At 40.9% G+C, this 26478-nt stretch overlaps 3 protein-coding genes and 1 pseudogene across 3 annotated transcripts; 2 read left to right on the top strand and 2 right to left on the bottom strand.

Moving 5' to 3' along the window:
- The first annotated feature begins 8272 nt into the window (after positions 1–8272).
- LOC141822880 (uncharacterized) lies at positions 8273–8819 on the top strand. The gene is made up of 2 exons (XM_074710185.1): positions 8273–8623; positions 8712–8819. The coding sequence occupies exons 1-2, from the start codon at positions 8297–8299 to the stop codon at positions 8817–8819; spliced, it is 435 nt and encodes a 144-aa protein (XP_074566286.1). The 5' UTR covers positions 8273–8296.
- Positions 8820–10226: 1407 nt separating this feature from the next.
- LOC141824957 (uncharacterized) lies at positions 10227–17203 on the bottom strand (annotated as a pseudogene).
- A 735-nt stretch (positions 17204–17938) lies between these two features.
- Positions 17939–20314, top strand: LOC141824956 (uncharacterized). The gene has a single exon (XM_074712303.1). It carries the CDS (start codon positions 17939–17941, stop codon positions 19574–19576), a length of 1638 nt encoding a protein of 545 aa, XP_074568404.1. The 3' UTR covers positions 19577–20314.
- A 1333-nt stretch (positions 20315–21647) lies between these two features.
- LOC141823395 (tubby-like F-box protein 8) lies at positions 21648–26145 on the bottom strand. The gene is made up of 6 exons (XM_074710674.1): positions 25971–26145; positions 25317–25392; positions 24815–25215; positions 24517–24604; positions 22745–22877; positions 21648–22661 (listed from the first exon to the last, which is right to left on the bottom strand). Exons 3-6 carry the CDS (start codon positions 25160–25162, stop codon positions 21929–21931), a joined length of 1302 nt encoding a protein of 433 aa, XP_074566775.1. The 5' UTR covers positions 25163–25215; positions 25317–25392; positions 25971–26145; the 3' UTR covers positions 21648–21928.
- Positions 26146–26478: the final 333 nt, after the last annotated feature.

Below are 26478 nucleotides of genomic sequence, written 5' to 3'. Positions count from 1 at the left end.
GTGCGCCGTTCGTCTCACACACCGTACCTGTTTAATTATCTCAAGAGAAATTTTAATTTTGCCCCTGATCACTTTTTAAAAAATTCCCAAGACATTTCATATTATAATATTACTCACTAAACTTTATTTTCTGTCCGCACATAAAACGCATTTGACTGAAAGTTGATTTTAAAATCAACTTGGCAAAACCCCAAATCGGTCCCTAAAAATTCAAATATTTCAGAGAGGCCCTATATTAAAAAATTGTTCGCAATTAAATTCCGTCCTATCTCATTAAAATCGAAAGACTGCAATAGAATTAATGACCGGCGCGAAGGGGAAGCCGAAACTGACGTGGCCAGTGGAGGCGGTTCCGGGCGGGTCCACCCGGCGGCAGCCCCACCTACGTCGCCGTCGTCGTTCGCTGCGCGATATTAAATATTCCATTAGATTTGGCGGTGTTGACCAGAGTGGGCTTGATCGAACGGTCAGAGTTTGGCAGCGTCGACGAAGGGCACCTTACGTGAACACAAGGAGCACGTGCGCACGTCGCCCAGCTCCCACGAGCCACGTGGGGCGGACTATTGTCGTCCTCTTGCGGGAGGAAATCTCCACTGGTTGATTCCGTGGAGATTGAAATCATTAATGAAGAAAAAAAAAAAGGATGATAATAGCCGCAGCAAACAGCTACACAACAATAACAACAATTTCTTTTTCTCAATTCCAGAGAAAGAAGACAGCATCGCAGTAGCTTCTTTTCTCTTCGCAGGAGTAAGTTTTCTTCATTATCACAGCCATCAGGGAAGATTGTCTTTCCTTTTACTTCCCTCCTTTATGTCTGGAATTTCGTCTTTAAATTTTGGAAAAGTCTGCAACAGTGCAAATCACTCCATAAATTTAGTTCGGAATACTCTTATCTATAGAATCTTCTACTGTGGGATGATACCTTGACACTAAAGCACATGTCAGGTCAGATTTCAGATACGGTACAGGTAGTGAATGATTTATGTTTGCAAATTGCTAATTATGAAAACACATATAATTTATCTTTTATGTTCCTTCTCTTATTAAAAATTTATTATTTACATGTCCATTTAGTATTGGTAACAATATCTTCTTTAAATTTCATTCTAATCCGTGCCTTTTAAAAAATAAAACAACATGCATTACTCTATTGCAAAGTTAAAAATGATCTCTACTCTTTTTAATGTCCTTCTGTTAAAACTTTTATTAGTGAACGCATAAATAAATCAATTTGGCATGCTGGATTTAATCATCATTCTCTTCGTATTATTCAAAGAATCATAACTCAATTTGGTTTATCTACTTCATATATATTATTACCTAATTTTTTATAAGACATGCTTGAATGCTAAAAGTCATGAGTTATCTTTTTCTCATTTAATCATTGTTCCGGTCAAAAACCGACGACAGTCAACCCTCCAATCAAGGATATGCCACCTCAACCTGTGCGGGCCCGAAGAAGAGAGGGACCTGCAAGATCACTGAAGAACGAACGGATTAGCGGGCGCCGGGAGGTCCCGGCAGGCCACTCCGACGCTCAAGTTAGGTTTCCGGCGGAGGAAAATAGTAGTAGAATGAAGAGAACAGTAGTGAGTATGCCAGAGATTCGATGCCTTGTCCATACCTGCGTGAGAACTGATATACCTGTGAAGGGAACCTTCCATCTGCCAACGATGCAGGCTTTGGTGGTATCCGGGGGGACAGTACCTGAGGCTGCCTGACACCCGTGCCAGAAGGATGGTATCAAGGGAACAGAGGCGACATGTCTGTAACCGTCTTCCAGTGTGGCGGTGTACCTTACTCTTGTCGTTTTGCCAAAATGGGAAAATGGCAGCCACGGAGGGGAGGATCGTGGGGACACGAGTATAACCTTCTCCCTGCATACCAGTTCACACGCTCCTTTGTCAGTGAGGTTAACCGGACTTGAGCTTAACCAGACTTGAGCTAGGATTGCTGTCGAAGTGGGGAGATACCCGGGACTAGCCACGATTGGGTTTACCCGGGACCAGTTGTGGTGCGTGTTGCCCGGGCGAACTATGCACCATGGGTGAGTAGCCGGGCAACTTGCCAAGCCGTACTACGATGAGCAGGCAAACCCAGTCGAGGTTGGTTGAGTGGTGGGAGTCCCGGGAAATGCACTCGAGTGGTAAGTTAAGCTCGGGACTGGTCATGCTTAATATTGGCCGGGCAAGCCATGTGCCGCGGAGGGATGGTCGGGCAAATAAGCAGTATGGATACAGCGAGCAAATTACACGAGGCATATCCCGGGAAGTAAGCCTAGGAGGCGGGAGATGCTTGAGAATGATCATTCTTCATGTTAGCGGGACGACCTGTGTGATATGGGATGATGGCCGGGATATAAGACGGGGGTCTGGCAAGGTATCTCCCGGGAGATGATCCAGCAGTGCAGCTGACACCCGGGAGACACCATAGATGATGACAGCCGGGTGAACCTCATCCCGTATAGGGATGGCCGGGCAACGGAATGCTAGCCGGGTCAGCCTGAACCGGTTGAGCGTGCTCCTGGAAGATGATCTATCCAGTCACCTTGGCTGAGGGTGTCAATAATTCGACCGTGGGCCCCAGAGCTTGCCACGTTAGCTAATCTATTGACTTTTGAGTCATGCGTGACAGGGCAAGACTACCTTGACCGTGGGCCCCGAAGCTGGCCAGGTTGGACGATCTATTGACCGACTGCACCACCTCAGGCCAAACAAGACTTACCACATCAATCATGTTTTTAATTTTTTACTTAAATAATTAATTCTGATATTTGAGATCCTGACCATCTATCTAATCAAAGTTTTTTTTATATATTATGCCACTTTTATTTACCATTTTAGCAAATTCACTCGGTTCTATCTGATGAAATGAAAATCTAATTTACTTGATATATTTTATCATTTTTGAAACCAAATTGAACGTTATTTTGGTTACACAATGCCCATCAGCAGCTACTCGATATCCCAGAACCTCTAGTGGTCTCTTCAAAATGTATTGAATCAACATGCTTTACATAGGCTGTTAAGGATCCAAGTTGGTGGGCTGCTATGGCTACAAAATTTTATGCTCTACTTTGCAATGAGACATGGTGCTTAGTTCCTCACACTATCTCCATAAACGTTGTGAGTTCTAAATGAGTATTCCAACTCAAGTATCATCTGATGGCTCTCTTAGCTTGAACAATATAAAGATCATCTTGTGGCAAAAGGATTCAGTCAACAATCAGATACTGACTTTAATGACACATCCAGTTTGGTTATTAAAATTACAATCTTCAGATTATTACTATTTATAGTTGTTAGCTGCAATTGATCGATACGATAATTAGATGTTTCTAATGCCTTTCTTCATGATCAACTTAAGGAAACAGTGTTTATGGAGCAACTACTTGGTTCATTCATTTACAACTTCCAACACATGTTTACCTGTTGAAGAAATTTATATATGATTTTCGATAAATCTTTTGTACATGATTTTATTGTCTCTCTACTTGGCTACATGCTTAAAGATTTCGTTTTCTTAATCAAAAATTCCCTATTTAAGACCTTGGTACGACTTTTTTTTCTTAGTATTATGCTTTTTTTTTTTTCAAATTGTCACCTCTCACAAAACACATGCATTACTAGGATTGTCTGACGGACTAAAATGGATGATGTATGTCTTCTTTTTACACTGATTGTTATATATAGGTAACTTTTCAGCACCTTCATTATCTTCTGCTATAGTTGATTCTCGAATATATTGGAGCATTATCGGAGCCTTACATTATGTCACTATCATACGACTTAACATCACTTTTGTTGTCAATAGAGTTTGTTAATTTATGCATTCTCTTATTAAAGAATATTGGGAAGGTGTTAAGAGTATCTTTTGCTATCTCAAATGCATGCAGTAATATTCTTCATGGTCTCTTTTTATACCATGGTTACTCACGAGTTAAATGCGTATGGTAATGCATATTGGGTCGACTCTTCTGAAGCTAGACGAACCACTGATGGATTTGTAATAGTTTCTGTTCCGGTTGAGAACTGCTCCTGGACATGTCACCGGACCTTAGCTCGCCGTGGGCTGGAACAGCAGAAAAACTCGTAGATGGCTCTGAACAGTGGCCGATGGTGGAGGCGATGAGAGCTTCACGATCACCGGAGACCTCGCCGGAGTCGATGATGAACGGCAGCAACCTCAAGGATGGCCTGCGATCACAGAGATCGTCAGTAGGAAGGCCAGGGGGTGCCCTGGCGCGACCACTCCGACGCTCAAGTCAGGGACAGCAGAGGAAGAAGATGAACAGTGGAGCTTGAGCGTGTAAAGAGAGTAAGAGAGTTCGGAGAGGAGGAGACTTTTACCTACCGCGGGAGTGGTCTTTTAAGGAGAGATGAGCGTGTACATGTCACGTCACCATTAAGAGGGTGTCCCATCATGATTAATGAGGTGTCAGGAACACTCGAGCATAATAGTCAAGAGTTCCATCTCTGGTAGGTAGCCGTCATGTCATTGCCCACGTGGGTGTTAGAGAAGGCGGCGATAATAAATGAAGGGCGTGGGCCAGTCAGAGAACATGATGGGACATGCCAGGGCTCTGTAAGGCGAGTCTGCTGAGAACTCGGATTCGGCCTAGTGAGGAGTCTGCTGAGGACTCGGATTCGGCCTATGAACATGGCCGATTGGGTATCCGGCTGCGATACGGCCGAACGAGGATTCGACACAAGAGTGTGGCCGAATGAGGATTCGACTTAGGAGCATGGCCAAATGGGTATTCGGCTATGATACGGCCGAATGAGGATTCGGAAAAGGATTAGGGCCGAATGAGGATTCGGCGAGGACCGTGGCCGAATGGGGATTCGGTGAGTGTGGCCGAGTGGGGATTCGGCTAAGGCTACTGCCGCATAGGAGGATTCGGCGTTGATAGGACTCGGCCAAGCTCCTGTCGGATGGAAGGATCCGACTTCAGTATTCTGCCGGATGGAAGGATTCGGCCAGCGAGCGGGGCCTCCTAAGGAAGGGACCAACTCGAGACTCAAGTCTGATCGTGGTTATCCCCTTGATTTATCTCCGGAACAGTTTCTTGGATAAAATCTTATCTCATGACATTCTAAAAAGCAACCTATAGTTTCTCGATTAAGTACTGAATCTGAATACCAAGTTAATTATCAATGTAATATCTGAAATCATTTAGCTCCATTTCCTTTTTCAAAATTGCATCTTTCTACTAGTGTTACACCTAAAATATGATGTCATAACATTAGAGTAACATATTTTATTACAAATTTAATTTTTCATGAAAATATATATGTAGAGATATATTTTCACTTTGTCGAGGAATTGAATGTGCAACTGCTGAACAATTATTAATCTTTTACTTCTTTAGAGAGGATTCATCTTCACCAAATCATTATCCAAACAGTGAATTTAGATTTAATAGAATGACAATCAAACTCAACGTTTTACCCATCCCGTTGAATTTATCAGAGAGTAATGAATACAAAAATAAAAATCCAAGATATATAATAATAATAAATTAATTTCAATCGTGAAAGAGTTAATTAGGTAAAAATGCACTAATATTCTTCATGATCTCTTTTTATATCATCGTTCCTCACATGAGTTAAATGCATATAGTAATGCAGATTTGGTCGACTCTTCTAAAGAGCAACGCACTACTGATGAATTTATAATATTTTCTTGGATAAAATATTATCTCATGACATTCTAAAAAGTAACCTATAGTTTCTCGATCAGCATTGAATCCGAAAACAAAGTTATTATCAATGTAACGTTTGAAATCATTTTGGCTTCATTCCCTTTTTTTCAAAATTGCATCTTTCTACTAGTGTTACACCTAAAATATGGTGTGATAACATTAAAGTAACATATCTTATTACAAATTTAATTTTTCATGCTCTCACAAAATATGTAAAGATATATTTTCACTTTGTAGAGGAACGTGCAACTGCTGAACAATTATTAATCTTTTACTTCTTTGGAGAGGATACATCTTCACCAAATCATTATCCAAAAAGTGAATTTAGATTTAATAGAATGACAATCAAACTCAATGTTTTACCCATCCCGTTGAATTTATCAGAGAGTAATGAATACAAAAATAAAAATCCAAGATATATAATAATAATAAATTAATTTCAATCGTGAAAGAGTTAATTACCTTATTCAACGTTGCAGCCGTACGTACATCATAATTATTATTATTATATTTATCATATTACTTAAATTGTATAAATATAATTGTTAGCGAAGTAATTATTTCCTCTTTACTTTTCAATCTATTCTTTGGCCTTATGTTTCAACAATCACAAAGAACATGAACATCTCAGACGTCTCTCTTCCAGACCACCAGTAATGATCAGCAGCATTTGGCGTGAATGTAAGAGAAAGTGCCCAAATGAAGTTGGTGGATATTACGTGAACAAGGCCGATAAAAGAGTACTCCGTACGTAGATATCAAAGAAGCGGCGAGAAGGCGGGAGGAAGCGACCAAGGAGATCGCCAGCACTGTGCGCGAGAAGGCGACGGAGATGGGCAAGGCGGCGCCGTTTAAGTGCGCGAAAAGAATGCAACGGAGACCGTGGAGGAAGGGCCGGAGCAAGGTAAAGAATGCGCGGCAAACGGGGTAGGAGACGTGGGCGGCGTTTTAATCAACTCCCTTTTCAAGATAATAGAAATTTTTAGTCCATATATAATAATATTTTCATAGCATAGATGTCTGATATGTAAACTGTAACAAGGATGTGGCATATACAGACAATCACACTATTGCGATCCTTTATTCATATTTATCTGATTACGAGCAATAGTGGAAGCCTGATCAGGGCGTCAGAGCATCAACAGCGATCTCTGCCCCAGCGACGGCGGTCAGGGGCGCAGCGGATGGCGGCTGCGGTTGAGCGGGCGTGGTAGGGACGGTATCGGCGTCGCAGTAGCCTCGCAGGATGTCGCTCTCCTGGACGGTGAAGCCGAGGTTGGTGAACATGGAAGTCCAGCAGTGGTGGGTGATGACGCGGATGGCGCGGCAGCAGTCGAGGCTGAGGTACGACTCCCCGTTCAGGAAGAAGAGCACGATCTCGTTGGTGCACGACCGCAGCTCCAGCAGCGAATTCCAGCACTCAACCAGCCCGCCGCCTTCGGCCAGCCCCGCAGCAAGTCGCGCCTCCAGGTCGGCGGCCTGGTGGAGCTCCACCGGCGAGAGCTCGCGGCCGCTGCCCGCCGCGACCAGGAAGGCGAAGGCGAGCGCAAGGACTGCCAGATTCTGAATGGAATCCATGGTGCTGCTTCTGGCTTTGAGAGAGGATCAGATGGAGATGGAAACTGGAAGTTGCATGAGAATTTATAGTGCTTTAAAAGGTCGAACGCACGGTGGAAGCTGAAGAGAGCAGGAGGCGAAGTGTCGATCGACGTCAACGCAGAGGAAGCTACTTAAATAGTTTCTTAGTGACTAATAATTACAAAGAATAATGCAAATCGAAATGTAACGTGCGACGCATAATTTTGACGCGCTTCGGATTGAAGCTGCAGATTCATCCTGGCGATTCCTGTTCTTGTGAGTCGCTGAAGATCGAACCACCACGGAGCGAGCGCGGAGGGAGAATTAAGGAACTTTCAGATTGCATGAAGATTGAAACATTTCCCTTTCAGAATTTAGCTTCGATCATCGATTATATTGTTAATTAACAGCCAAATAAAATCCCAACTGAATCAGATTAATTTGGACTTCATAGAAAATCAGATCACTGCGGGGAACTTACATTGAGAAAGAAGCTTGACCAGAATTAATTGTAATGAATTCTCCCATGCTACGTACGTACGTACGTTCGTCGATGCATTGACAAAGCTGTTGGTCGACTCTACTTTCTCCGACCTCGACTCACGAGGCCTGCCGCGGCCAGATTTAATATTTTGCACGAGAAAAGGCACCTCGAACTCACCGCGTCGCACTTGGAAATCGATTCCAGCTTCGCTCCATGGACCAAACTCCACAGGAACACAAACAAATAGCCTATCACACTTTGTCTCTGCAGTTGCAGTAGAAGGGGAGCTCTCAGAACAAAGAGACTGATTAAAGTAATCATTGCGCAATTAGCTAGTCTTGTCCCTTTTGGCCTTTTGCAGGTCTCTCTCTCTCGTTTGAGATTCTTCATAGAGCAGCTCGGCAATCGAAGCCTCCTCTCTGCTGTCCTGGTTCCCCACTGAAGTCTCACTGTAAAGCCTGATGCTGCTAAAGCGTTGCTCTCGCTTGGAAAGAAGCTTACTCTTTCTCTTTCGCGCAGTCTACGGAATGGAGCTCTTTGCCACCGTCGGCTGCCTTCTCTTCCTCCTCTTTCAAGCCTCTCAAGCCATGGATTCTCCGGAGCTCCCTGCGTTCCCTGCTCCGGCGCCCACTTCCGGAGCCGACTTCGTGGCGTCTCCGATATCAAGAACTCCGCCTGCCTCCGGTCCTGCTCCGGCGCCGCGGGTGGACTCGAGGCCTCTGGAGCCCAAGGAAAAATCGACTCCGGAAAGCTCGATCCCGTTCGTCAGCAGCAGCCCCGCGGTGCCGCTCCCGGTGGGAGAGACCGACACGGCCACCATCCTGCCATTTCCGACGCCGGGGTCGGACAACCGGGTGCGTATGCTTTTCCTACTTTGCTGTTTCTTTTTCGATAAAGTAAAGGAAGATGACGATGACAGAGAAGTGAAATCACTTTGGGCAGGTGGTGGGAATGGCGTCGTCGTGCGACGCGGTGCGCGTGTCGCTGCTGATGCTGCTCATCGTGCTCGCCTCTGCTTTGCTCTCGACTCGTGTAGTTTCTTTTCTTTGATTTCCCTTTTTGTTCTTCTTCTTTTTGTTGCATGCTTTATTCTCACCGCTTCCCGCTTTGGGGGGGATTCAAATCTACTCGTGCTTCAGTAGTTCTTCCTACAGAGTGGGATTAATTAGATGCTTGTTGGGATTTCTCCTCGACGCAGCTTCATGCTCGACGGCGCCGTCACAGAAATTGCTAAAGATGAATGTGACATTTCCCCCTGGATACAAGAAATCTATTTCAGGAAAAAGTAATAAAGCTAAATTTTCTTCCCACTATTTCTAACAACAACCAATTAAAATTTTCTTCCCACTGTTAGTTCATGGGAATGGAATTAATAAAATTTTTATATTTAATAATAAAAATATTTTAAAATCAAATGTTTCTTTATTTGGGCGTCATTTTGGAATAGGAACAACATGACTGGCTTATTGCGATAGTTGCTCTTATTTATTATCCCCATCCATGATCGTCGAAGCTGTCTCGGGTAAACTTACTTGTTTTACATTTATTGCTTTGGAAATCAGACTGATTAATTAGCTAATTAGTTTTTCGATTTTGGCGTTAACCTAAAATGATTCCACCTTTTACAGAGAAATTAAAGACGAAGTAGACGATGGCCAATTGACTACAATAAATTAGATATGCGCAGCAGACGTTCTATTAATAAAACAAAGAGATGGCAGGAAAGGCAATGTTGCCGAAAGCAAAAAATCATATAAATTCCAAACACAATCTGCTCAATCAAATTAATTGACCTCATGTAGCCACGTTGGCTTATTAGATTGATGCTATTACAAATTTGACATTATTTAACTAGCACAAAGCATTTTTTTGAATCCTAATAAAACAAAAGTACATAATTCGCTTAATGCCCCCTCTACTAGTTTCTCAATGAGCTCATACTTTGGTTCATATTATTTTCTTTCTTCAACAAGCCATACCATACAAGAAAAATTCAGTATCAAGAAGCTGCATTGTGTGCCGGTTACTGAAGTTGCAACGGTGCGAGTCCAAGCAAAATGCTCAGCATGGAGCTAATTTGTGAACACTGGATGTTTGATCTTTGTGCAGTGTGTAGATGAACCTTCTTTAACTGTAAAACTTTGAATTTCCAGCTTTCTTCAGACTACTAATATGCTATCGGCCAACAAAATTATATCTTGTATGAAATCGTAATTTTGGCTTAATATCGACCAAGATCTCAGGTTTATTCTTAGAGCAATCCACGAGACCATCAGGAACCTCAGCTTGTTCCACTTCGCAACCATCTTTGATACTTTTTTTCAGACCGCCTTCCTGAGTATCCATAGCTTGCTCCTTGTGGCTGCCTTCTTTGCTACCCTGAGCTTGTGGCTACTCGCCACCTTCGTTGCTACCATACCAGGAATCAAGAATTTGAATAAGAGAGAGCTTTCTTCAAGATTTCCCTACTACATCCTGCAATGGGGGAGTATCGCTCTCAATCAGACAATTCATCAGCTGAAAGAGACTCGTCATAGGTTACTTCTCTATCCTTAATTGGGGCAGCCATAACATCCTCACACGCAACTGTTTCATGCACAGGGCCTACCTCCTCCCATTCCTCCCATGCACAATCTTCAGAAGCACTTTCACGGCCAGTGTTGTTACCAGCATTGCCTTTATCATCTAGTGAAGTGAGATCAAGTGTTCCATTTGTTGGTTGATTAGTAGAACGAGAATTTGAGCAGAAATTTTCAGCAGGGATCACAAAACTGGACTCTATCCTCGCCCCAGACATTATCTCTAACAATGAAGCAAGCTTGGGATAGCCAAGGGTTGACACTCCAAAACATAACCATGCTTCTGTAGAAAAACTAGTTTGAATATGCTCATGTTGAAACCATCACGATATTCTTCAAAAAGATCAACCGAGAGCTTTTGGCAATCAGATAATATCTTTTCTCCGCTAGGACATGATTTTCATTTTTTATTCTCATAACTGTCATCATTTGCACAAACTTCAATCAAGCTTTGTAGATCCGGATAGTCATAGGAGGAAGAAATATATAATCCTTATAAATGGTCTTAAAAGGCAGTTTGTTTAATTATATAAGCTTTCTGAAACCAAATTGAATGCCATCATATTTTCCCCTGAATTAAAAAATAGCACAATAAATTTTTTTTACAGGAAACTAATGCAAAAGATAAAATATGTGTCTTGCTCAGACTGCCTGTGTGTTAGCACTTGAAATCATAGATCAGCACCAGATTTCAAATAAACCATTTGAGAATTAGTACAAATACAATGTGAACATCAGTTGTTTGCTCTAGTGCCTAAGGGAAGTCTGGAAGATCCATTCTTCTATCATTTTACAAGAGATAATGTCAAATTTACCAGCTCAAAAAGTTGGGCTTTTGAAAGATCTTTAAGGACCCAAGGACCTCCCTTCTGTAACCCATGCACCAGTTGTTCCCTAATGCAAACAATAATACCATAGCTCTATAATTCAATATGACAGATATTCATTTACAAAATTTCATCCAGAAGAAATATATAATCCTTATAAATTGGTAAAAAAAGGCAGTTTGTTAGAATTATACCCAAGTTCTGTTCCAAATTGAATGCCATCATATATCTTTCCCTAAATTAAAAAATAGCACAATCATTTTTTTTTTGTGAAACTAATGCACAAGATAAAATATGTGTGTTGGATGGGCGAAGCACTAAAAATCATAGATCAGCACCAGATTTCAAAATAATGGATTTGAGAATAGTACAAATACCAGTAATCATCAGTTGTTTGCTCTAGTGTTAAGCAAGCAAGATCCAGAGGACATTTTACAAGAGATAATGTCTGAAATCCATATTGTAGTATCAAACTTGAAGAATGTCACATCGTTTTCTTGGAGTAGAAATTATCTATAGGTCTAAAAGTCAACAAGTGAAACAACCTACGTATTCTGATGGAGACTTGATAACTGTGAAGTAGCAACATTTGCAAAGAATTGCCTTCAGACATCATAATGGAAAAAAATAAGAAATATCAGATTTGAATACATTAATAGCCCATGAATGTGTTTGTATAAGAGAAAATGTCGTAGACAAAAGACATTTACCTTGTTCTCAATTTCGAGATAAGCTCAACTCCTTAGAAGTGAGCAAAAATGACTCTAGAGCATCCAAAAAGTATCCTTTTGAGAAAACATCAATAGTTACCCTTAGTGCTAACCTCCTTTCCAGGTTCACAAACACCTTCCTGGTCGTTCTCGGATTTCTTGGACCACCAATCTGCAATTCTCTTGAAGAAGCTCTGTTTCTTATCTGGAGGACCTGTAAGCTTATTCTTCCAGTTTATCTTCTTATCTTTGCATTTTAACTTCACAAGAGAAATGCAAACACAAGAACAGGCGGACCAAAGGGATTGCGCCGGTCTGAACCTCTTCCTCTTCGCTGTCACTTCTTTTTCATCGGATCCAGCAATTACCAAAGCTATTGTATGAGAGCCGATGGAAAAAGTGACGACGAAGAGGAAAGGGATTGCCGGTCCAAACCCTAATGAACAGGCGAAGAAAAAGTGACGGCGAAGAGGAAAGGGATTGCGCTGGTGTGAACCTCTTCTTCTTCGATGTCATCTTTCGGATCGGATCCAAAAAATGCCAAAGTTATTGGATCAGAGCCGATCCCAAAAAGACGACATCAAAGAGAAAGGGCTCTAACCCTAATGAACAGGCGAAGAAAAAGTGGCGGCGAAGAGAAAAAGGTTGCTCCAGTCAAAACCCTAATGAACAGCCGAAGAAGCGGAGAGTCAGAAAGGAGCCTACCCTTTTCTAATGCCCTGTCGACTTTCGAGGGCGGATTTAAAATTTAGGAAAGTTTTTTTCCCCCCATTTAGTAAGGATGAGTTATTTATTTTTTCCACTGTTATTTATTATCAAATAAAGGACGGATTGATTTATGAGAATTTTTTTTATGCGTCATTTTTTTTTTTGATTTTTTTGTCCGTCTAAATAGAACGAAAAACCTTTTTCTTTCTTTTCTCTTCACTAGTCAACTTCGGACAAACTCTTTTTCCTTTTCTTATACGGTGAAATTTATCATCCTAGCTATTTCATACACTTCACGACCATCTACAAAAAAATAAATTAAAAAATTATAATTAATCCTGATAGAAAAAAACATTACTCAATTTTATCCAAATTTGAATTCTTACCCTCTTATGTAAATAACTACTGACAAACTCCTATACAGTGACATAATAGAAAGTTTTCCACGCATCACCTGTCTCTTCCTTTCTGTTCCTCTATCACATCTTCCCTCGTCGGCCATAGACAACTGGACTCTATCCTCACCCCAGGCATTATCTCCAACAAAGAACCTTGCCTCTGATATCTTTTTCTCTGCTAGGAGATGATTTTCTTTTTTTATTCTCATAACTGTCATCATTTGCACAAACTTCAATCGAGCTTTGTAGATCCGGATAGCCATAGGAGGAAGGAACAAGTTTTATGCTGAACATGCTCTCAAACATCTTTTCTAAATGTTCAGGTTGTACATCCTCTTTACGTGTATAGGCTTTCTGAAACCAAGATTTGAACTCCAAAAAGTTTTGGGGTTGATTAACAAAATTAGCCACAGTAAATGAACTCCCCAGGAAACCAGACTTTGATCATATGTTTCCTGCTCAGGCTCTGTGTGTGTTAGATTTTGATATTTTGCCAGCAAAAAGTGAACTTAAACCATTGGAATTATAGGAATGTGATGTGACACACTTTTGTTTGGCAAGAGTAAGCCTAAAAGGGAACATCTGGAAAATTGATTCTTGTATCCATTTCTTTTCTACAATCATCAAATTTACCAGCTCAAAAAGTTGGGCTTTTGAAAGATCTTTAAGGATGCAAGGACCTCCCTTCTGTAACCCATGCACCAGTTGTTCCCTGAAGCAAACAATAATACCATAGTTCAATATGACAGATTTTAATTTACAAGATTTCATCCAAAAGAAATATATAACCGTTATAAGATTGGTAAAAAAAGGCAGTTTGTTAGAATTATTCCCAAGTTCTGTTCCAAAATGAATGCCATGATGTATCTTCCCCTAAATTAAAAAATAGCAGAATCATTTTTTTCTGAAACTAATGCAAAAGATAAAATGTGTGTGTTGGGTGGGTGAAGCACTAAAAACATAGATCAGCACCATGTTTCTGGAATTGCAAAATAATGGATTAGAGAATAGTACAGATACAAGAGCAAACTAGATCCAGAGGGCATTTTACAAAAGAATGAGTTTTTTTTTTTTTTTTCAAATTATAACCTTTTTGGGAAGGTTTACATCAAACAACCTTGAAATTATGATGCTTAGGGGAAGACTAAACTATCCAAAAATAAAAAAACATAGTTAATGCACTCAAACACAAACCTCAATTGTGGTGTCAGAAAATGTTGTCAAATAATTACTCATATTAGTGCAAGGTGCAAACTACATCAGTGAAGATTATTTAGTATTTGTTTGAAATAATATTGGAATAAATTTTTGCATTTTATATAGATGATACTCATTTATAGGCAGTAATATGCAAAGTACCCCAAGAGTTACATGATGTCTGAAATCCATATTTGTAGTATCAAACTTGAAGAAAGCCACACTGTTTTCTTGGAGTAGAAATTATTTATAGCTCTAAAAGTCAAGAAGTGAAACAACCTATGTATTCTGAAGGAGATTTGATAACTGTGAAGGAGCAAAATTTGCAAAGAATTACCTTCAGACATCATAATGGAAAAATAAGAAATATCAGATTTGAGTACATTAATAGCCCATGAATGTGTTTTTATGAGAGAAAATGTCGTAGACAAAAGACATTTACCTCGTTCTCGATTTCGAGATAAGCTCAGCTCCTTTAGAAGTGAGCAAAAATGACTCTAAAGCATCCCAAAAGTATGCTTTTGAGAAAACATCAATAGTTTCTGCCTGATGGACAAAATTATCCTCAGTGGTAACCTCCTTTCCGGGTTCACAAACACCTTCCTGGTCCTCGGATTTCTTGGACCACCAACCTGCAATACTCTTGAAGAAGCTCTGTTTTGTATCTGGAGGACCAGTATGCATGTCAGGATGCCTAGTGGTCTTATCAGTTGCAGGTGACTCACCGAATTCTCTAAAACTTTTGCTAGGACTAAACTTATTCTTCCAGTTTGTCTTCTTGTCTTTGCATTTTAACTTCTCAGTTGGCTGGTAGGTTGATTTTGCCTCAACAGAATCCTTATTAGATGTAGAATCCAGACCAGAAATGCTATCAATTCCCCCAACTGGCAGATCAGCACTAGGATGATTCATACCTTCCCAGATCCTTTGTAGAAATCCTCTTTTGACTATAAATTTTTTTCTTTTCTTGGAAGTGGAACCATCATGATTAGACTCCATGTCATTCCCTTTAGTTGTCAAAGGAGACGCCTCCATGAGGTGCTGAAACCTGAAAAAATATCTCTTAAATATCTGAAATGCTCCCCCCTCATTCACATCGTACTGTGTGCTAGTATGAGAGGATGGGTGCTTATCAAGTGTAGTGGGTGTAAGACCCACAACATTATTTGGAGTCACTGAGAGTGGTTTTCCATCCTGTTTCGGTGTACGGCTCATCCCTCCATCACTGGAATCAAAATCCTGAATAGTTTTAGATCTTAATGGAGATGAATCTGCTGTTCTTAAATGCTTCCCAACCACAAGCAGTTGACCGTCAAGACCTGGACTGGTTATGAGCTTCAATATGTTTGGCATTGATGCAAGAAGGTGGGAGAAGTTCTTATACCCGAAGAAATCCTTATCTACACTCATATTGATCCGTTTGAGCTCATTTTGTAAGTCTGACATATTGATCCCTTCAGGATATGAGTGCAGAATTTGTCGGATGGCATTGACTAAAGCTCTGGGAACTAGACGAGGCTTACTTTCAGAACTCAGTTCCACATAATCCTCGCCTTTTACGTTAGCTTGCTTCAAATCAGAGAAAGGATCATCCAAGACAGCTTTATATTGTCCATACCAAGAACCATAAAAACCATCTGGTGGGTGGTTAAAATGCTTGGCAGAGGCATTGTCGCTCTTAACCAAACAAGTCCAGGACCACATAAGTGTGGCAGAACTGCAGAGTATGCCTGGAGTAAATTCCCTACTGGCAAGTAGTATGTTATAGTTGTTCATCCTTAAACGATGAAGGATGTTTGCAAAGTCCTTGTCCCCAGATATCAAAAAGAAATGGACAGGAGGGGGATTTTGTGAAACCCAATAGATAAGATCGGCCATAAAGCAGCTTTGAAAACTCATTTTCCCACCTATAACATAAAAGGTTCCAAGATCTTTAACGACCCAGTTAAGATTTATTTGTTAAATCCGGTAAAGAAGGTTGACCAAAAAAACTATCTGAGGCTCTGAGCTAGATCAACTTCACTAATGCTCTAAAGATATTAGACAAATCCTACAACAAAATTAGATGAAATTCAAAGCTGACAATTTCTGCAGAGAAAAACAAAGAAAGCAAAACAATATAAGCTCTTTTAGAATGCTACTAACTGAATACATTTCATCCTATGTAGTGACCAAGTGATTTTAATTTTTATATTCTAAAATCATAAACTTGGAACGAGAAGGGGAACAAATGTACTTGAAAGAGCCACTTAAGTTTTTAAAATTAGTAAAATGTTCAAGTAATTGAATATAAGTTTAATTGGAATAGCGTTCACATGCTTAACTGTAGTTTCTTGTACCATTTGTGCTCTAAAACATTATATCCTTAAACCAATAACCTGAAAGTAAAGAACTACAATAAGACCTACCAAATGAATCATTCATCCTTCAACAATATTAATAACTCTTTCTATGGAAATCAGAACCAACGCTAAGACAACTTGCAAAGTATTGACAAAGAGAAAGCTCGATTACACAAATGTCAAATTTGCAGAAGACAGTAATGAGAAAAGCATAAACGAGCGAAGAGTATGAACCAACCATGTGGTACATGGTTGAGACAGATTCCGGTGGAGGTGAGAGCCTCCCGAGCAGTCCGCGAGAGCTGCTCTACGTCGCCGAATCCAGTAATAGTGACCGGGCCCTTGATTCCATTGGAACGCAAGGCCGACGTGATCCGTTGGGCCACCAGGAAAACATTGACCCCAGCGGGTATGCCGCAGTTTTCGAAGTCCCACCAAACCGCGACCTTCACGTCCCTGCACTCCTCGTAATGCTTCTTCGAGGAAGACGAACTAGAGGCTCTAGGGATCCGTGGAGCTGGATCCGGCCTCCGCGGTAGCGCTGCATCATCGGCGACCGAGTGGAGGAGGAGGAGGGAGACACGAGGACGGTAGAGGAGTAAGGGCGAGCAGAAATGGAAGGGGGATAAGGATCGGAAAAACCGGAAAGTCATGGTTCCGGTTGTCCGGCTTGTGAGCCGACTGCCAACTGCGGTGGGCCGCCGGCGGCAGCGGCAGAGCTGCGGACAGGCAGTAGACGGAGACGTAGGAGGGTTTTAAGCTAAAAGGGTTAAACCTTCAAAACCCTCGATCGGAACATATGTCACGTGTCACCCATGTGATTTTATTGAGTAAGATATTTATATTGCTAACAACGTCTTTTAATTCCAATAAATAAAGGTTGTTGTCACATCAAATTCCTGTCACAAATTTATCACAATAAATCTGGACAGATCAATTTTAAAATTAAAATTAAATCAAGACGGTAGATTGAATGAGTGATTGTGATGACTTGAATTTAATCTTCTATTTTAAAATCTAACGATTCAGATTTGTTGTGATAAATTTATGACAGAAATTTATTGTGACAAAAATTTATTGTGACAAGAATCCCAACTGTAATTCCAATAAACCTCCTAAATCTATTTAAGCATCTATTAATGATATCCAATAAAATATTTGCATGACTTTTTTTTTACTTTTTAATTTTAAAATATTTATTATTATCATTATTACAAAAAAAAAAACTAAATAGATGGTCAGGTCCGGTTTAAGCCGATCCAAAAATCACGTTGTGTGCTTACGGGCGAGCCCGGCCCGATGCCAACCGGTTTGACCGTTTCTATTGATTAATCGCTGTCAAATTTGCCCTAATATTTGTTAATCGTTTCTGTGCTCGTCGAAGAAAGCATCTTCCCCAGGAAGCAGAATGAATCGCCGTTTCAATCTCGCCGGCGCCGTCGATTTGGGACGGCGGTGCTTCTCGACGGTAGTTGACCTGGCGCACCTCTCTTCGCCGGTGGATTTGGACCACCTCGCCTCCCTCCGGTCGACTTCCGACCTTCTCAAGTCCTACACCGTGACTCCTCCCATCCGCAATTGGCCCTCCCCTCTCACAAGCCGCCGACTCGCCTCCCTCATCCGCTCGACCACCGACCCGGATCTCGCCTTCCGCATCTTCGACTACGCCAACCGCTTCGTCCCGGGTTTCTCCCCCTCCTACCCTCCCTACCACGACATCATCCTCCGCCTCGCCGGCTCCCGCAGATTCCACCTCCTTCCTCCGGTCCTCTCCTCTCTCTTCCGTTCCGGACTGCGCCCCTCCGAGGACGCCTTCATCTTCCTCATCCGTGCTTACTCCCTCGCCGGCCGTCCTGCTGCGTCCCTTCGCTCCTTTCTCTCCATCCCCTCCTTCGGCGGCCTCCAACCCTCCGTCCGCTCCTTCAACGCTCTCCTCAATGCCATGATCCAGAACCACCGTCCGGACCTTGTCGCTCACCTCTTTCGCAACTGCCGCACTAAGTTCCGAATCATCCCCAACGTCTGTACCTGCAACATCCTTCTCAAGGCTCTCTGCAAGCTCGGTGATATCGCTGGCGCCCTCCAGTTGCTCGATGATATGCCCGGTTTGGGGATCGTCCCCAATGTTGTTTCCTATACAACCATCCTCGCTTTCTACTGCGCCAGAGGTGATCTTTCTGCTGCACGGTCGGTCTTCGATCAGATCATTGCCCGCGGTTGGTCTCCGGACGCTACCACTCTCACAATTATGATCGCCGGGTATTGCAACCAAGGGAAACTGAACGATGCCGTCAGAGTAATGGACGAGATGGAGACTTGGGGCGTCACCCCAAACGATGTCACATACTCTGTGGTGATCGAGGCATGTTGCAAGATGAAAAGGTCTGGCGAAGCATTGAACTTGCTTGATGACATGCTTGAAGGGAAGTACGTACCAAGCTCGTCCTTGTGTTGTAAGGTGATCGATGCATTGTGCGAAGATAAGAAGGCGGAGGAGGCTTGCCGGATTTGGAGGAAGCTTTTGAAGAAGAATGTCACTCCAGATAATTCCATCTCAAGCACACTTATATATTGGCTATGCAAGGAGGGAAAGGTCAGGGAAGCAAGGAAACTGTTTGATGAGTTTGAGAGAGGATTCATCCCAAGTATGCTAACATACAACACACTCATCTCTGGAATGTGTGAGAACGGGGAGTTGCAGGAGGCAGGAAGGGTGTGGGATGACATGGTTGAGAGGAGATGTTCGCCTAATGTGTTCACTTACAATGTCCTAATGAAGGGGTTTTGTAAAGCAGGGAAGCCAAAGGAAGTGGTTAAGATCCTTGATGAAATGCTAGAGAAACGTGTCATGCCAGATAAAGCTACATTCAAAATCTTGGCTGATGAGCTTTTCAGTCCTGGAGATGCAGAAGAACTTGATAAGATTCTTGAAAGCCTTGTTTCAAATAGACGAGTTGATCACGAAAATTGGTTTGTGCTTGTGAACAAGATTCTTGGTGATGATGAAAACTCTAGAGATCATATTAATTCAGTATTGGAGACATAATCGCTGGTATTGGTATCTATGCGTTGCAGAGGGCTTAAACAACAATCTGTTTTGAGGTTGAACATTAAATTCGTTGAAGTTGCAAGCTAATTATTGGCTAAAGTTTTCTCAGTCTGCCAGTTGGGAGTTAACATAATCAATGAATCATGGAGGAGCCTGCAGGATCTTAGCCATGGGAATGGAGCATCTCCTATGTGTCAATTGCTCATAGGAGTTTTCTTTAAAAGTGGGCTCTATTATCATAAGATTATTGGGAAATCCATTGAGGATTGGAAAGAAAAGAACAAGATAAATTATCTCCTCATTTTAGTGGAACTTTTGTTTCGGTGACAAGGTGATAGTGGTTTGGAAATTGAGCCACAGAAGTTCTTCGAAGATAAATATTTGAACAGTGATGTAGATTGTGAAGGATTAATTTGCTAGTCCTTACCAGATTTTTCAACAAAATCATTCACAGATATAGATTTTTGCCTTGTCACTCCTTCGATTGCTATCATAAAACCGTGACGTCGACATCTTAAATTGGCAGTCGTAACTCAGAGACAGCCCTTTTTGATGAACTGTAAGCTGGAAAAGTTGACCAATCTTCTGCCATTGTTCGCCAATGCATCAAGTCAGGTGCTTTGTTCTCGTTTTTTGTTTTCGTTGTATCGACTTTGATGTCTATAGTCAATCATGTACTATCAAGATTAGACATTTCTTTGTACCTAAAATATTGCATGCTTTACAGTTTCTAATGCCTCCATATTTTCAATTTGTATAATTTCTTAGACGTTTATGCATCATCATGCCTTCCTCAAACAACTCCTTGAAGAAGTCAGCGTTATGAAATTCAGTAGATGGATGGTATTTGTAATCTTTTTAACAGTAAGAATCATCTGGAATGAGGAAACATGCGAATGCCCGCCCACCTCTTTGTAGTATGTCCTTGAAGGAAAAAAACTGCCAACAATATGAAAGAAAATAAGATAAGGAAAAACTGAAGGAGTGTGATACTTACTACATGATCAAAAATAAGTTGCCAAAATAAAAAATAGAACAATCATCTTATCCATTCTCCTTTCCCCTTCATCGTCCAGCATAACAATTGTTACAACAACAGCTATTGCCCGACAAGAAGTAAAGATAACACAAAGCCAGCTAGCTAGTTAAGCATTATGGGTCATTATTGTATTCCAGATAATGCACAAGTGTTTTTCCCACTACGCCACCTGTGAGAATCGCAGCCAGAGAATTTGGTCTCGTGACTCACTAGCCATTTGTCCCACTCCACTCTCACTGTATATCTTCTTGGACCCTTACCTCACTGACTCCCTGACCTCCAAGGACGTACGTACGCAGCGGATGAGGGAGTGCTCACTCCAATGTCACTGTCAATGTTACAATGGCTCCTCTTCTCCTGGGGCGGAAGTACCATGGCGACTCTCACCAGGGCAGAGGAGAAATCGCTTTCCAGGTCTCTATTCTTCACATGTAAACGCAATGCCCCATGGGGTCTCTGCCAACTTTTCATCGTAGTGATTGGTTGATGTTATAGTTTCTGAAGCGTTCTTTTCCAGAGGGAAAAAAAAAAAAATGCAAAGCTGAAGTTGATATTTCATTGATTTGTTGTCCTTTCTATTGGTTCGTAGCTCGATTTTCTTACTCGTATAACTTGATTGCCAGTACACTACTATTCGATCAAATGGAGGTGTATTAAGGTCTCTAACTTGAGCCCCATCCTTTGCGGAGGGAGGGCGCCAAGCAACCTATTTGTTGCTCCAAACAGCTCTAGAGGATAAGCAGAGAGGGTCGTAAGGCCATATTGATTCACCAAGACTTCCATCTCAATTTATCCAAGTAAACAGCTGGTATAGGTGATTTGTACTCTCCATCCACTGGCTCAACTATCCGCCAAAGTAAATGGACACTAAGCCAAACATACACTAAATAAGGAAAAAGACTGGCGTTTACAGAAGCAAAGTGAAAAGCCTAATAAAAAAATGTGCCAAAGATAATTACTGAATTAATACAATTCCGACAATCTTGGGCAGCAAATAATATGTTGTAAATTGGTCTTACCTTAACAGTATGACAAATTTAGGTCTTCTTAAGTAGTGAATACGATACAATTATCCGTTCACAATCAAAGAAAGTTGCAAGAAAAAACATCTAATGGCTAGCCACAAAATGTCACTGTAAGTGAACTCGAGGAACATGACGCAAAATGTTTTTACCAACGCCAGGACTGGGACAGGAAACAAAGATGACCGACCAGATGATGTTAGCTCGCTTGCCATCAAGAACAAGAATACATTTAACAAGGGGTCCTTGCACTCTTTGGGTGTCTGATTTCAGACCGTCCTAGCCCTTCTATTCACATGCTAATTTAGTATCAAAGCTACTCAAGCAAATGGCAAAAGCCTGGAAGGCTGACAGTGGATATGCATAATCCATAGTAAACATGTCCTTTGCAACTTTTCCAAATTGTAGTATAACTTTGTCATGATCAGGCAGCGCAGGCTGTGATGGAGCTGGAGCTCCAGCAACAGGCTGTGCTGCAGCAATAAGCTGAAAATTTTTCACGGAGGCCACGGTCACACGACCCCGAAAATTGAGACACCAACACTGCAGCTGCTCATGCCACCTAGGAGCCTTGTTTCGAAGAACTAGAGGCCTTTCCTTGGTCTGATCATCTTTATTATCATTTACGACACCTGCTGCAGACATGACATCTGAGAAATGTGAACTACTAAAATCCAGGGACTGGTCCGTGATAGATGATTTGGCAAATGACACGCTTCGAAAAGAATCCTCCAGAGAACGTGGAAGCAAATTCTCTGGTTGACCAGGGACTGTACCACCAATGTCAAGGGCTGAGCAAGGAATTGAGTTCATTACGCAATTCATTCGCCTTGGCCCCCTTGTTCCAAGCACATTCAGCTCATATGTCACTTGGGCTATATTGTAGCTGCCACTTGGCACTTTTGGTGAGATCTTCTTGGAGGAAAGTCTACGGCTAGTTTTGCCTGGTTGGAAGGAAGCTGCTCCATTATATGGTGGCTGAGTGTCATAGATCACAAACTTTGTGCCAAGGAAGTTGGACCTAAAATGTCACATAGGCAGAAATATTAGTGCCTGAGAATTTTATTAGAAACAAAAGATAAAAAAATTAACAAGTTCTAGTACCTCAGTTTTCCAATAAAAGTGTTACTTGATCTTGATATATTGCTAGCATCTGTAGATATTATGTACTCTGTACATGTTGCACGACGAACTCTCTTAGCTGATAAAAGGAATTTACCATTCTCAACCAGCACGGCTGCAGATTGCAAGGTGTTCAGATAAATTTAGAAAAATAAATTTTTAAGGCAAATCAACCATATCAGACACTTTAGGCAGACAAGAACTATCAATGAAGAATTCAGAAAGGATTTCAGTGACACAAATATCTGTAGTTGATGCTCAAACTGTCTAATGTGCAGGTACGAAGGGTCGTATAGAAATATTGATAAGGATATATGAAATTGGAAGCACAAAAGTAATTCATATATGGTTTAGAATGAGACATTTACCTACACAACCTTTTATGAACAACATTAATGCATATATTCTCCCTTTCATTTGAGAAGAAGACATCTTAAATCAAACTGAAGCATAAAAGCAACATAAATTGATTTATTCAGTAGGTTAACTTATATCTCTCTTGAACAAGAAAATCTTAATGATAGGAGGAACAGACTTGTGAAAGTAAATTAACACCAAAACTGACATACAATTAAGTGACAACAAATTTATTGTAGCCAGTATATCATGCTTTCTGTCTGTACAAGTAATAGAGGGAGACACAAGCTTGTACTGCACAATATTTATTAAGGCACAAGCAAAAGTCCAAATTATATTTTTTATACAGAAGGATAAATGATTAGTAGATACAGTGCTGTATGAATGCCCAATATGGCAACGATTTTATCAACCACCTGAGGATGGCGGAGGGTGAAGAGAACTACATTCTTAATTTTCATGATCTGCTAGATGTAAAACTTTTGCCAGATAAGCACAATTATAACTTGACACCATATAAGGAGGCACAGTTCTCGACTTGTAACATGCAAGATCATTGATCTTTTGCATTAAGGAATTTGTCCTTTGATACATACCAATGCAGCAGTATTCTACCAATGTCAGTATACAAACAGTCATGTACCAGCTACAGACCATATTAAAAACTAAATTTTTGCATAACAAATAAGTTTATCTTCTAGGCACCAAAGTATAGTCAAACCAGGCACCTTCAGCTATCAAACATAGTTATACAATCTGACTTAGTTTTCTTCTCCAAGTTAATTAATATGGGCATCAGTAGGCATTTCTGAAGCCTACATCAATGAACCATCAGACTGACATTAGTCTTTCATGAAGATCACTTTTACCTTCAGCCTTATGGACAGTAGCTTAGCATGCTGGACATGGTGGAAGATCAAGTGCCACATGGCTAGCTTCTCAATGAAAGTTCATTCACAGAATTAGACCAATAACACACATCATAGAGAGCGATAGATTCAAGCAAGAAAACTTGTCAACAAAGTTTTAAAAATTAGTAAAAATTTTGATCCTCATCTGAGGCACACCACAAAATCTGAGCCTTATTAATAATTCTATGTATTGAGATCAGGCTTTGTATCTTAACTATTATATATGGACTTCAAAATAAGAATTTCAACAGAGAAAAGAATAGAATATATGGGTTGATGAAATGCACACATAATGAATCTCTAGAAAAGATTTCAAATATGCTAATCTTGTTACAATCTTTTAGTAGGGATCCCTTATCCAGCTAGCAAGAAACTTCATTACAACTACAATTTGATTTCATATAAAACGATTACAAAAAAAGAATACTTGAACAAAATATAGACATATTAGGTGTCAGGAAGAATTTGAGGTGAAAGCTAGCTTACCAGGGCTAAGACAAAGGTAAAGATGGTAGGTTAGAGTAGATTTATCTCTTTTTATGAAGCACTGGATGATACCATCTCGTGGGCCAGCCTGACAAATGCACATATAGCAGTTCCAAATTATAAGAAAATATATAATGTAGCATTAACATTTTAACTTAGAAATTCACTTAGGTTTTGTAGTCTCTAGCAACAATACAACTTTTATATATCTCACAAGAAAAAAAAATACTAATATCTTGTCACACTCAAAAAGAAAACCAGTCATCTCTGAATAGAAAGGGAGTTATTAAAACAATACCTGCTTAAGAGACACGGGAAAGGTAAGCTTTCCTGAAAACTCAGGTCTCCTAACAATTTCTTTACACATTTCCCTCCATGACTTGCAAACAGCTGCACAAGCCACTACATTCTTACGAGAAGGCCATGTACTTTCACTATCTTCCAACCTTTTAACCACATCATGGAGAAGCTCAGGTGGGAGACTGGCCCAACAACTTTCCTGAACTACAAGATGGTGGTCGTGAACCTGATGTACAGCAGCCTGTGATTTCCCTCTGTGATGGCCTGAGAAGCGTGTCTCGAAACTACGTTGAGATAGACTCCCAAAACTCTCTCTTACATCACGAATAATACTGCGAAATGACATTTACACAACACAAGGGCAAATACAGATCCTCCAAAAAGCATAAAGATTATAAGCTGCAGAAGGCATGGAAAATCTGATTATGAACAATTCAATTTTGAAAAGAATTTTGAACTCCTAAAAACCAACATTTCAGGTATTTAACCGAGTTAATTACATTGTCAATGACTGTGAATCTTTAAGGCTTCAATCTAGAAGAGGAATAGGACCAAATCATCTAGGTTGAGAAGTCACTGCAAGAGGGTAAAGAAAACCTATGCATTAAGATAAATAAAATGCAGAACAAAGCAATACATGTGACTATTAAAGCATTTCAATGCGGAAAAAGAATCTGCACATGTTGGGACAGATGCTTCTTTAAATCACCAATTAAAGACCAGTAGATCATTCAATTATAAGCACCAAAACATCTTTTGGGGGAGTAGAAACACCAAGATTTACAGGTATCTCCTTTTTTTTAGCGATCCAACATAAGTCGAAGACGGCATTCTAGTAACAACGCAAAACCGAAGAAGTTAAAAACTTCTTCAGTAAATGAAATGCCTAATCGTACAAAGAGCGAACTTCCGCACTAGATCAACAAAACAAGATGCATATTTACGCAACACAAAAGCATATTGTTCTTGCCGCCTACCTTCTCAAGAGTAGTAAACCTAGCGCAAATCCGAACCCTTCCTAAAACGCACATTCCGAGAAACAAATAGATCTGCCGAGAATTAAGGGCCAAAGACAAATTGTCGGAGGAAAGCCCACAAAACCACGTCCCAAACGTCAGGCAAACGAAGATAAATCGATATAGCTTACGACGGACCTCGACGATCGAAGCGGAAATCCCCCCAAAGCACCTCACAAACAATGGCTTACAACCCTCCCGCGACCCAAACAAATCCGAGGAAAGAAACCCTCGCATCCGATCGCAGTCTCCTTCGCATCTAGATCCAGAAATCTCTGTCGCCGCCTTCGGACTTTTTTAGTTCCCTTCTCTCCTTTTCTTTAAAAACAAAATATAAAAAAAGTTAAATCGCGGAAAACTAATTAAAAATCCAGTGGAGCGAGAGAGGTGGCGGAGTGACAACTCAGCGGAAGAAACAAAATGTCCCCAAGATTATACTAGTGCGTTTATTGGCTAATCCAGGATCGTTAGACGAGCGGTAAGGAATGCAGGTAACCCAATATTGGGGCATGAGGAGAAAATATCTATTTTATAATAATAACAAATGAGATTTGGTTTAATTTGGTGTTTGACGTCGTGTCGAACGACTTGCAACAAACTCCAGCAGTCAAAGAGAAACTTTGACTTTTTTGTCATTTATTTGACT

The sequence above is a fragment of the Curcuma longa genome, chromosome 3, assembly GCF_044706935.1.
Source record: "Curcuma longa cultivar G26 ecotype Majalengka, Jawa Barat chromosome 3, ITB_CL_G26_1.1, whole genome shotgun sequence".
In the NCBI taxonomy this organism is placed as follows: domain Eukaryota; kingdom Viridiplantae; phylum Streptophyta; class Magnoliopsida; order Zingiberales; family Zingiberaceae; genus Curcuma; species Curcuma longa.
This window is presented reverse-complemented; position numbering and strand designations above follow the sequence as displayed.

Coding starts and splice junctions, on each gene's coding strand:
- LOC141824956 (XM_074712303.1), top strand. CDS start 17,939: ATGAATCGCCGTTTCAATCTCGCCGGCGCCGTCGATTTGGGACGGCGG.
- LOC141822880 (XM_074710185.1), top strand. CDS start 8,297: ATGGAGCTCTTTGCCACCGTCGGCTGCCTTCTCTTCCTCCTCTTTCAA. Junction 8,624..8,711: donor CGCCGGGGTCGGACAACCGG/GTGCGTATGCTT, acceptor CACTTTGGGCAG/GTGGTGGGAATGGCGTCGTC.
- LOC141823395 (XM_074710674.1), bottom strand. CDS start 25,162: ATGTCATTTCGCAGTATTATTCGTGATGTAAGAGAGAGTTTTGGGAGT. Junction 24,605..24,814: donor TTCCCGTGTCTCTTAAGCAG/GTATTGTTTTAA, acceptor TGCATTTGTCAG/GCTGGCCCACGAGATGGTAT. Junction 22,878..24,516: donor TTACCTTTGTCTTAGCCCTG/GTAAGCTAGCTT, acceptor TGCAATCTGCAG/CCGTGCTGGTTGAGAATGGT.